The 13,231-nt window shown below is 38.5% G+C and overlaps 1 protein-coding gene across 1 annotated transcript; it reads right to left on the reverse strand.

Annotated features, from left to right (window-relative positions):
• Nucleotides 1-565: 565 nt before the first annotated feature.
• On the reverse strand, nucleotides 566-9,823 carry gipc3 (GIPC PDZ domain containing family, member 3). The gene is given in 7 exon segments (XM_034213146.1): nucleotides 566-1,112; nucleotides 2,153-2,234; nucleotides 2,954-3,063; nucleotides 6,135-6,315; nucleotides 6,429-6,614; nucleotides 9,529-9,657; nucleotides 9,659-9,823. Coding segments are annotated over 7 exon segments (1,005 nt in total). The 3' UTR covers nucleotides 566-960.
• Nucleotides 9,824-13,231: the final 3,408 nt, after the last annotated feature.

Consider the following 13,231-nt stretch of genomic DNA (forward strand, 5'->3'; position numbering starts at 1 on the left):
CATGCATCAGCAAACTTTATTTGAGGTTGTTTTGGAATTGTGTGGACATTATGGGCATGGTTCCTGTGTGAGATCACAATTTGGGTAAGTTTCTTGAACTTAGTGTTATTTGCGAGTTCAAATTCAGATCAGTCAATATAAATGAGATGATTTCAAATATGATATCTTTCTGCAATGGGGCCACTTGTTAATTTCAAAAAGCCTGAAACAGAAACCAATTCCTGATAAATATAATGATAACCTGGTGCAATGATATTACAAGTTATAAATCCTGCACATAGATCATAGCTGGATTTGATTGTTAATAATTGAAAAGCAGTAATACATTCTGACTTTCCAATGACACAAAGATGTATCGTTGTTTGTCTCCTGTTTTCCCCACTGGGTTTCATCAAAGGAGAAATATTTACTGTAGCGAACTTCCCTATCTAACTTCCTTGATTCCCAGATGTCCGGCTGATTGGCCTCTGTTATGAAGTTGTGTTTCCTGATGTGTTGTGGACTTGAATGACTCTTTACATAATGTTTTATGCGTATGTACGAGAAAGGGAGCCCCCAAAACATGTTTTTAACTTTTGTCTTTAATCAGAATTAGAATAAGATTGTATTTTTGTAGACCTACAATTTACAACTTATTTTCTGAACTAGATCATCAGCTAAATTCCAACACCATACAAGGTTATTTCAATATTTGAGTCACTCTATACAAATGTATTTAAAAACAATACTGCAAGATTTGTCTAAACCTAACATTAATAGTGATGATCTGCTTTTGGGCAAATTATAGTAATTGTACTGTTCAAAGGGGAAATGGTTGAATAAATTGGTTTCAAAGAAAGTGATTAAAAATTAAAGAGTCTACAAATGATTTTCGCAGTTGGATACACCCTGTGCATACATATTTGGGTTGTAATGGTCTCATGTGCCTCTCCCTCTATCATGTGAATATATGGTAAATGTCTACATCTTGCCATTCTTGACATCTCCGATAGCTCCCCATACATCAAACAAAAACACATCAGGGAAAGCAAAATCTCCCAGAACTGAGTCCAAGGCCTCTGCAAAATCGTCGGGGTTATTCTTGTCTCTGCCCGCTTCCACGATGGTGGTTGCTGCAGAAAAGAAGGGACAGGACAGATGTGATTCAAGATGAGGGTTTGTATTATAGCCAGTTCCTTTGTGCCTGAAAGTATCTAAAAGTGAAAGGATGGCTTGGATCCCCCAGTGATGCATGGATCACCCCCAGTGATGCATAACACTTAATGTAGTTTCATTAGGTCAACAATAGACATTTGCAAGCAATCTTGTCTTGCCTCGCTACACACACATCCTGAGCATAAATCACTTTTTTTCTCACCATTATTTTAAAATGAACCATGACATTCCAACAATATTTGGATGAAAATATTCAACCAAACAATTTCTGTTGGATCAATTATTGGATCAGGAAAACAGGAAGAATATCAGATTAGCCCCGTGAGCCCTTTAAAAAAAAAAAAGTTCTTCCAAAGACCCTTCAAAAGGAGATGGCTTTCTCCTTTTGTGATCTTCTGTAGGAATTAAAGTAAATAGCTCCTAACTGATGCTGAAAATTATTTTTCATCTCTGTATGCACTATTGTTATTGAATTACATTTTTTTTATTTTGGACGTCTGAAACTTTAACCACTTTTTTTAAGGCTTCCTCAGCAGGTGGAGTTTGCTCAATCAAGGAAGAAACGATATGCATGACCTCTCAATGCAAACCAACCTGACTGAGTTCAAATATTACTCTCGTATAACTATCGTTATTATTTCCACCTCAACAAAACACTGAATGCTGGTAATGCAGGTAAAAAATGTTAACTGAAGTACTAAAAAAAAGGCAAGTAATGCAACATCTCCCTGGTGGTACACTTAATTATTACAGTTTATTCGTGGTGAGTATAAATTATCAGGAGGAATTTTCCTTTCATACGGACCTGGCCTGAAGTGTGCTGGTCCTGGTCTATCTCAGCATGCCGGAGAACAAGTTTGCCAGTTTTTTTACAACCCTAAGAAACAGTCCATAGTATCCCCACTCACTCCTGGATGTGTGAACATCCAATGGCTCACATCCTTACATCTAAACATGGATTTAAAGGTGATTTATATTTAAAGGAGACAGGCGTTACCCAGCTCCAGGTCTCTGATGCCCATGTAGCTCTCCAGCAGGTCGTCCACTTTCTTGGTGGCCCGTTCTTCAAACTCATTCTGCTGGCAGATGGAACAGGAAAATACAGAGGTGTTAGTGGAAAATGTGCAGGGCTTGTACTCCAAATATGGACAACAAGCATATCTTCCTCTACCAAAATGTGTATGAGCCAAGCATATATTGGCCTGTTGTTTATCACTTGTCTTTTTGTTAAATAAATATATGAACGTTTATAGTTGAAATTGAGTATTGCTGGTAAGTGTTCATTGCGGTCAAATGTTCTATTTTTATTTTTTTACCTTTTTGTAAACATTTTCCCCCTAAAATATGTTTTTCTAAGTGTTATTGTGGATTCCCTTCAGAGTTTGATGTAATGTGAAGCATCCTGCATTGAAGTTTTGGAAGTGGGAATAATTTGGGGTACAAAGGTCACTTCCGGCAAGCTAAGAAAGAGAGAGACATTGTTTAATGCAGAATAATGTGTGACTGTGTTTGTAACCAGGTCAACTGGGCCATTCAGCTCAGGTCCTTTCAGTTCTATAGTGTCCCATTGGAATCTTTTAGCAAGACTCAGCATAGCCAAACATTTCAATCAGATAATGTTTACGATAAAGAAAGATCAGCTGTAGAATAATTTAACAAAATATTGTTTAATTATCTACAAAACTTCTGTGTGTGTGTTTGCATATTTGCTACTGTATACCATATGTGTACACATGTCACTAACAGAGTACATCAGGAAGTAACACAGTCATTGTTGAGCAGAGTGTGTGAAACTCACCACTTCCTGAACTGTTGCAGACCCCTTTGAGCGAAGACGCAGCGTCTCCCTCCCGTTCACCATCTTGCCTTCAGTCGATTTTGGAGCTCTTGTCCTCATTCCAATCATGTCTAACCACAAACACAAAAACAGGATCTTAATCAATTTAAAAAGACCGTTATTATGAAGTTTAGTCAGTTCCTGCAGGTGTCTCTCACATATTGATTATTATTTTTTCAGAATTTCCAAAGAAACTGATGTTTTGTCAGAAGCCTAAACATAGTTTATTTTTCCAGAGAACTACCCATGTGAATCATGGATTTCCAAATCTTTCCATTTCCAACTGTCTGTGTTAACAATGACATTTCTGACTGTGAATCAGATGCTGAGATCCCATCATCATATCTGTATCCAAACACCTGCGATACTGATCGCATACCCATCAATATCAACTGCATGCTGTAATCATTAAGTTCAGAGCACCGCCTCACACAGCCGCAAATATAGGCTACCTTTAGCTTTCTTTCTAAAAAAGTTAATTTGAACAAATGCCCCCCAGGGTCTGCGTGAAAATGCACATCTGTTTTCATAATGTCACATCAGTTTACAAAAGAGAATTAAACCCTCTCCTGAGGGATGTCAAGGGTCAGCATCAACTACTGTGTCACACGCTAACAGTGTATGGGAATAATACTCAGCAATCATATTTTCCAAAACAGACATGGAATGGTAGGCTATATAACCTTCACTAAATCAAATTATCTCAATAATGTAAAATAGTTACATCAGACCCAAAATGTTCACATAATGCTACATAACTGCATTTTAATTGTTACAAAAAAGGACAATAGATGGAACAGGCCAGCGCTGTGGAACTCAGAGTTGTAATTAGTATAATAATACATTACATGTTACTTGTTAGACGTTTTTATCCAAAGCGACTTACATACTCAATACTGTGGGCAATCCCCACAGGAGCAATTTTGGGGTGAAGTGAACCTGTGCTCCCCTGATCCCAACACCAAAGGCGCGTTCACACCGCAGTACTTTTCCCACTTTAGTTCCGATATAGTTCCGAAATGTTGCGTTCACACCAAAAAGAGCCGGAACTAAAATTAGTTCATGAGAACCTTTTAACCCCCTTTTCCGTCCCTGCTAGAGAGCAGGGACTTTCGTGGGAGAAAAAGGTTCCTATGTCTGATTGGCTGGGCGGATTGCAAACCACGCCCCGTAAAACTTCCAAAAAGTTTTGTGAAGCCGCCATTTTATTATCCTCGCATTAGCATTAGCCCAGTGCACCAACGCAGAGAGACTAACTTATGGCAACACAAAATAAAACATGGGAGCGGTGGAGATGAGGAGGTGTCGGCGTTCTGGCGATTTACTCGGAAGGCTTCAGTAAAAGCTGCTGGGAGTCCCAGCAGCTTCTACTGAAGCCAGTCCCCAACTCCGGGGACTCGTTCTTATTACGTCCATGCGGGGACTTCCGGCCGGGGACTTTGGGCGGCAGTATACGCCGTGAAGTGGTTTGCGGCCTGCCAGTAAACCCAAATCAGAAGGTGTGAATGCGCCTCAAGGGCTCTATCCACTGCGCCACACGCCTCCCCCACTAATACACTATTTACACATCAAATCTAATCTGTTGTACACAGATTTAGCAGCCAGCCATTGTGTGTATGTTTCTATTATAAAGAGATGTATTAACCGCCATGACAATTGTGCCTGGCAGTTTTATACAGGGAAATGGGGGATGCGTTTCTGCTCTGCTCCTCATTTAAACCTACTCCTTTTTCACTGAAAGGACCGTTTACTGTTGTTTCCCAAAACAGGTTGTGGTTTGATCATAATAAGTACACACTTAAAGATGTTTACCAAATGGTTTACATGTGGTTTGTGTTGAGCCTTTTTTACCTTAAACACAGGAGCTCACAAAACAAAACTTGTAAGTTGAAATGGTTGAGTTTGTTTGTTATGTTGTCCCACAGTCGAAGCCAGTTCTTATAACATGAGTTTGTCTGGTGACTGACAATACACTAAGAGCTGCCGATTGTTAACAGGAAATTAGCCCTATGACCATGGATTTAGTATCCGGTGAGATAATAAGTGAGGTTGATGAAAACTGGACTTCAACCTAATCTGCTACATCCACTCTGGAAAGGGGACTTCCTTTGTTCCTCTCAATGTTCGAACCAAATGTAATAAATAGACCACTTATTATACTTTTGACAGGTGAAACATTTGTTGGAAAGGAAAAGAGATAGGCTGCCTTCATTGTAGGGAGATTCTTCAGGAAGATTAGTAAGTGATGCTTATTAGTAAGTGATACGATAACAAATTTGATTGATAATAAAAACATATTTCAGTAACCTTGATATACTGCATTACTATTTTTTGTCACTATTGCCAAAATACTTAAATGTCTCTTAATAGGAGCAGAATTTACCAATATACATTCTATGTTTTGTTTCTGTGTTTTGGTCAGGGTTCTGAAAATAAAAATCCTACCTCACTGAGCCATAGTTTTTCCTGCAGAGACACTTTAGGCTGAGACTTAAGAACAAGACTGGTCAACTAAATGTTAGCTGTTAATGAACAACATTTCCTGGCTCATTGGCAGAGAGCCAGTCATCTCTAAACAGTTCCTGTTTCCTCTACTGGTATGGCTAATGGGATATGGGGAAAGTACAGAAGAATGCTGAAATCCATCAACCACTCGGGCTAGCTAACAGTGGTTGTGGGACTCAGCTGTCGCACGGACAGTCCAATCATAATATCCTGGGTGCAGCTTTTTGCTTTGATATCAATTCCAGATTTATGAATCAATGCCAACACAAACTTCTGGTTCCCACATGTTGAAAGCTATAGCAATATTAGGAAGAACTTAAATGTTTATTTTCCCTTATGAATTCACTTTCGGTTTCTTAATAACTCAGCCCATATGTTTTTTTACTTAGCCAGGAATAGATTTTTACCGTGGAATGAAAGTGAGCATTGTCTTACTCTAGATATGTTGAAATAGTTTGTTTATCAGAATAACATTGCAAATGAAAGCAGAAATGTACTACAAAGTGAACCCCAACTGTAAATAATAAAAGGTTAGCTTTCAACCACTGATTTATGAGCGCATGTTTATAAATCCTAATCGTCATCTGTTCTACATATGACAGTAAAGCCTGGCCACATGGAAATATTTTCCACTCACCAAAGGCCTTCTTGGGCCCCACCAGGCGGAGTGTAAAGGGTATGCCTCTCGGTTGCTCTTTTAGCATCTTAGCCACCTCGTAGTGTCGACAGCCTACAATGCTCTGGTCATTGATGGCCTCGATGTGGTCTCCAACACAGACTGTCTTCAGCTGGTCTATGGTGCTGCCTTCCTTTATCCTCTGAAAGAAACAGATTGAAATGTTTGCCATGTGTCTCACATTAGATTATCAGTTTGAAGCCTTTTACACATTTGTGGCAGGGCTCAGACAGTTTAGCTCTTCCACTCGTTCACCTTGATGAATGCATATCCAGCTCCGTTGTCTGTGATAGTGAGACCCAATGCGTCTTCTGTCTTTGTCACCTCCACCTCCTTGGTCTCCCCCCTGACGTGAGCAAAGATGAAGTCTTCCAATCCGATCTGGCCTCCCAGTAGTTTCTGCATGTCCACTTTATGGGAGTTGAGGGTGCAGAAAAGGATCTAGAGGTAGGAAATAGACCAGTACAACTATAGAATAACAATTGTTTTCAATTTAGTTTTCTGTGTTCTATTTATAAATATTAATAACATTAAAACATACCTTTTACCATTCTAAAGTGCTACCCTGAATCCGTAATGACTTTAAATTGATCCATTAGTAAAAGCTATTAACTTTTTTTATTCAGTTCCATTTCCCAAGGAATTAACTGTTTTTCTTTTGGTGAAAACGTGTGTTGTTGTTAAATTATGGTTTGATCCTCCCTAGCAAGTTACTTTTTATGAAATGAAAGACATATGTTTTGCAAAACATAACAAATAAGCTTCCTTTTACAATACAAGTGGTGGTTATAGTTTCTGTGGTGTTCCTGTAACATTCACTGGTGTTTCTTTTTCTTCCTCCTGTTAATGGAGCCAAATATCATTCCTTTAGCTGTGCTGTATCAGAATGAAACAGCAGAGGGCAGTAGAGACAACAATTTGCCATTGTGGCCATTTTGTTAGGAGCTGTGTGAAAAAGCATTATGAGTGTTTATATATTTTAACTTAAGATGAATGGTTAAGTCAGTCAAAGCACATAAACACATTTTTCTGATAGTTTTATCGATAAAGTGCTTAAATCATTGTTGTAATCAAATGTTAGTTCTTAAATTAAGTGGCTCACACAATTATGATAATAAGAGAATAAACACTTAAGCTAAAGAAATGTTTCTTCTAAAACATGACATTTGAATAAATCTCAAGATCACATTATTAAATACCAGACATGTTTGAGAGGAAATGTCATTTAAAGAACAGCTTTTTACATTTGTATTGCTGTATTGAACTTGTACATTTCTAATATCATGTCTTCAAGCTCTTGAAATAACAATGTCTTACTGTACAGTTTATTTATAGTTTGGAACTGTAATTGCCTTTGGCGGGATTTGCAAAAACAAAAGCTATTTCAAAACAAAGCCTTCTGAAATCTGAGGTTAGAGTTTAAGTTTGACTTAATAATCCAAGCCAGAAATTCAAGATAACCTATGTGAACTGTTATCTCCCTTGTAGCAGTTCCTGTTAGATAGCCTATTGCCCACAGTATTTTCCCAGGTGGAACATTCTGATTACATTCCAAGGACTTCTTTGCCGTCAAACATTACGCTTTATGCAATTCAGTACAGGAGTTCAAGGGAACTGCTATACATCTCACTATCACCGACTAATTGCTTGTTATTTCCCATAGAAAGTCTTGTATCTTGAATTCTAACTGTAGTTCAAGGTCTTGTAGATACACAGGACACTAAATCAACAAATATTTAAATAATGCCCGGCAAAACCATTTGTTTAAGAATAACCAATGTTGATTGTAAAACAAAGCATGCAAGACCAAAAAAGGTGTGTACATTAATCATTTAGATGTCTGGTTTATTTGTAAACTGTTTTTTGAATGACATTTTCTGACAAAAATAAAAAAATATCAAGACTTGAAAGATTTATTTTAACTATTATTATTATTATTATTATTATTATTATTATTATTATTATGTATTTGTTTCAGTGTTATGCTCTACTAATAATCGATCAAAACATGATATAAAGTTCTTATTTTTTCAGAATTGCTGGAGATTATCCCAGCATACACTTTGGAGAATTGACCCTGGACTGGTTGCCAAGAATCCACATGGTTTACATGTAAAGGAAGATAAACACAATAACAGGGAATGAGAGTTGTATGCTAAGTGTTTAAACTGCATGTAATATCAGAAGAGGAGTAAAAGTGACAGCTATGTTTTGTAGGTGTGCTTATTTGATGTGTTTTGATTACCTTGGTAAGTGAACATGGGTTGTTCATTAACATGTAGCGTGCAGGCATAAACCTTGTGTTACACAAAGAAAACAGCCTTCACAAGACATAATCACAGCTGGTAGCTGCCTGATAAGATCTTTAACGTTAGCTATGAAATGTGCTGTATATTGGTCTACATCCCTTTATCTTCAGTCATTTAAGTCCAATAGGCAAGGATACATTGAAAGGAAAACCTTCATAGTGGCCTTCAAACACGCTACTGATAAGTATTAGATAAGGCCAATGTTGAATATTTATTGCTCTGTCTCTGCTTACTGGAGAACCATGCAGGCCACCGTTATTCTTAATAAAAATATAACACTATTTAAATGCAATCCTTGTAGTTTGGAATTGAACTGCACAAATAACCACAGCTGAGTTCCGTAAACCAATTTCTACTCACAAAACGTGCACAGGCACAAGACAGACTATCAGTTTCCTACACCTTAAGTGCTTTGACAGTCTTTACTCAACTATTCATTTCCTCCTATGCATACTTTGATCAATTTATGGCATCTTTTTCCAGTTGATCTGGAAAAAAGGCCTGAAGTAAAAACGAACAAATGAAGCCATTGATAATTCATTCTGTGAAATGGGCCTGTGACGGCCTTGGGCTTGCGGACAGCCCTGACATCAAAACAGTTTAGTGACTAGACCTCTCCTCAAGGGTCCTGGCCTTGTGAGCAGCTGCCTGCTGTAACCTGACTGCAAACCACACATCCTAGTCCTATACCATTTTGGAAATCTGATGTACTTGTTATATTGTATGTGTGGTATTTTGTGACTACATAACATTATCCAGTTAATAATTGTTTCCGTTATTGATCCTGGTCAAGGCGCACACAAGTACAAAGTCTGGCCGACAAAAGTGAGGTCAAATGGTCTTCGATAGTGCATCATGGAAAACAGCCTAGAATGGAAACCTAAAACTATTTGCGGCTGGCCTATCAGACCAGAAAGGAAAAGAGAAATAACACCATCAAACTCCAAAAAACACCATCAGTATTTGTATCTTGATCATTTCTCAAAACACTGGAAATGTCACTTATTAGCCTAATCATAACATGCATGGCAGAATTAGTTTGGTACCTCTGAAGGGGAGATGTGGAACACTTCAGCAATCTTGGCGTAGAGCTCTTTTACGTTGGTGAATCCGTGGATGCGGCCTGTGGGACTCCCATGAGCCAGCTGGGTGTGGAAAATCAGCCTAGGTCTCGGGGTATTCTGGTGTCCCTGGTGGTGGTGGTGAAGGCGGAGGAAGTGGAGGGGCTGTGGGCTCCGCACTCCCCTGATTATGGCTCTGGTTCTGGGCCTTCTGCTCCTCCATTGGCTCTCCCACTGCTGCCTTGGAGTCCTGAGGGCTCATAGCCTCCCCGTTCTGCATCGGGCCACAGCTCAGGTAGGGTCCTCCTCTGGGAGCCCCGGTGCTACACTGCTCTGGGAAAGAGAGACTCTGGCCTTTTCCCCTGCTTAGCAGACCAACCACCCAACCAAATAGCCACCCAGTGCTTTGGGGTGAAGAGCGCAGATGAATAAGTGATAAGTGTAGCCTGGTAACAATAGCTGGAAGAGGACAGCCAGCCCTGCTGGGCAGAAACCCAACACCCTTTGAGTTGAGGACAGCATGTGTTACACCTGAGCTTCTGGCAGCTCACGCATAGAGAACAGAAATAAAACACATTAGGTAAAGGTTTCTTCATAGACACAACACAGTTAAAACTCTAATCCCCCATATCAGTCTGGGAGGAAGACATACATGAACCTGAATATGCGAACATCGCTTTGAAGCGTGAAAATGCCAAGCATATGCAAAACGATTTCCAAAGTGGGCAGCTTGGAGATGGCAACAGACAAAGTCCCAGTGTAACAGGTAAGATGATATCATTGGGTATGGAGCAAGGTGCTCCCCCCTTTGCTGGCCTCTTAAATGAAATTGCCTGTTGCTGGGGTGAATCCTTGGTGATGCTCTGACCTATTTGACCACTGACAGCCCACAGATACAGAGGATGACAGTTACAGCCGCTAAACACATGTTTAATTCATCTGGGTAGTTTGTGCTTCTGGCAAGGTTTTTAAATATCAGTTTTCAACCTGAATGTACGAAAATGTGTGTACACGTGACAGTCCATTAATTAAATAAATAATACTACAAGTTGTTGTTAAACTTGTAGAAACGATGATATACTTTATAAATAAAATATATATATTGAAACATATTACTTAATTTTTTTTTACTAATAATCTTTTTCATATTGGATAAACACTGAAAGGTTATAAACAACATATTTCTATTTTCACACATTTTCTCATGTGATGCGTTAATCATTTGCAAACCAAAGATGCTGTCATGGGCACGGAAAGCTATCTATCTCTCTATCAGATCGGGAAATTCCACAAAAATCCCATTTTTAAATTTGCTGGGAATGTCTAAATTACCTTTAAACAAAAGATTCTTTCAGGCTGAATGGCACTGCACAAGAGGTTTGAGATGCATAAGTAGTCGATTGATTTCAGGACTGTAGCCCAGGACTCTACTGATCCTTTAGAGCTGTACTGATCTTTAGGACTATATTGATCCAGGACTACACTGATCCATGGCTGTACTAATTCAGGACTGTACTGGTCCATCAGTAAATGCATACCATGTTTACATTATTTATAATATTAAGACAAACATATAAATTCCATTTATTGTATAGAAAAGGGCTCAAGCCTTTTATGTATCTGTTTTACTGCTTCATAAGCATTATTTTCCACCTGTGCTGTAACGTGCATGGCTGCAGCTGTTTGTGCGTCACAGCCTTGTTTTTTCCAGGCCAAGGTGTTGTCAGCCTCTGAAGGTCAGAGTGTTTAGATCATCAGCTGATAATAATGATCTTCCTAACAAATCATACCTTTTCAAACAGAAACAAGGCAGACCGCTAAGTGAAGGACATCTCCTTTTCTTTTATTGCAGAAAGATGACTTAGCATCAATTAGTCACATCAGTGATAACTGAGCGACTTGGTTCCCAAGATGTGTAATTGGAAGCACAAGTTCCAATATTTGTTGGAAACTATTTGTTTAACAAGATAAGACATCTGTTTTAAAGTTGTCAATATCAAAAAGTGGCTATTGCACAATTCCAAAGGACTTCCATCCACCTTAAATAAAGTTGATTGATATTCACAGACAAACAAATCAATCAAAATGTTTATTTAGCTCACAATTGTCTCTGAAAGCCTTATTATGCATTTTCTGAAATGTTTAAAATGTGTATTTTCTGGTAAAAAAGGTATACAATTTATCTTAAGGTATTTGCAGCCACTGATTCAGTACAGGTTAAGGCAAAGCCTTTTTTGCTCATTTTCAAACTCAGCTCTGATTATGCAAGTAAAATGTAAATGTTATATAACAGATTGCCTTAAGTACTCTTCAATGGGTATGTATTACGTTACGGAGAAGTACAAGAGAAAGTATTAAGACTTCAAATATGCTTCCCCTGTTTGCAAAATTATATTTCAATGACGCCCTTCTTATGTGACTATTCTCTCATTGGCTCTGAACAGATGGTGTGCAATTAACAAATATTGACTAAATCAAGAGTGATTTATTCAGGGTCAATGAATCAGATGTGGGTTTTATGCGACTTAAAGCATTTATAGTGACAAATACAAATGTTCCTTATATTTTATTTCCTTAGTTTATGGTTTCCACACGGTTTTCATCCAGCAGTGTTGGTCTAGTGTGCTGAATGTGGTTTTACATCAAATTGATATCTGACTGACTGACGCACAGTGCCTCTTTACAAGACAGCGCCTCAAGGTTTTGATATTGTGCATCCTTCATATTCCAAAACGAATGACCTCAAACCAATTGACACACTGTGATGCTGGGGCTTTTTGTGAGTCCTGAGTCTTTGCGTAGTTCCCCACGTTCCCCAATTATCTATCCAGCTTTCTCACTGATGAATCACACACACACGCTGTTATTTACATTTGATCTACACCCCTTACTGCGTCACATCCTTCTTTTTGAAGCGTGATTTCTTCCTCTCTATCGGCTTTGTTTAATGGAGAGGGAGATGGAAGGGGAGACCGTGGGCTGGCCGGTGTAGGCCAGATTGTGTGAGTGGGTGGGTGGTGTGTATGGTGTGTCATGATGTGATACACTGCCTCTTCTGTTTGTGGTGGTGTGATGGCGCCTGAGCTGCCTGGTCATAAAAAAAGACCTTTAGATGCTAAGATTTGAGTGCATTTCCCTGAACGCCTCCTGATAATGATTGGCTTTTGTATTCAAGGTCTCCATCAATAGAGTGGTGATATACTCTTGATACCTCAGTACTATTCACTATGTCTGAATGTCTTTCATTTTTGTAAAGCACCTTGAATTGCCTTGTGTTGAAAGGTGCCATATAAATAAATTTGCCTTACCTATGACTTCTTATAATGCTGTTACTTATTTTCGTTCCTATGAATGTATTTGATTGTATTTAATGTTACTGCACTAATCTTGTTTATGGCTTTTTTTTCACCATGTCTTTGCTGGAACAGAGTAAATTACCTTTCTGTGGGACAAATAAAGAATTTCTTCTGAAAGCTGTGTTGTAATAAGACTGAACTGTGTTTGTAAGGATGTGATGTATTTATGACACAACGACACATTTGTGGACAATAACTACAAATAATCAATAGGCCATATTGTCACTCTCACTATATAAAATTCATTGCGTAACCTAACCAAACCAAGGTCAAAATTGTGTCAGTGTATAAACACTTCAATTTCAACTGAATTTTGAATAGAAGAATAACCC

The sequence above is a fragment of the Gymnodraco acuticeps genome, unplaced genomic scaffold (genome assembly GCF_902827175.1).
Source record: "Gymnodraco acuticeps unplaced genomic scaffold, fGymAcu1.1, whole genome shotgun sequence".
Taxonomy (NCBI): domain Eukaryota; kingdom Metazoa; phylum Chordata; class Actinopteri; order Perciformes; family Bathydraconidae; genus Gymnodraco; species Gymnodraco acuticeps.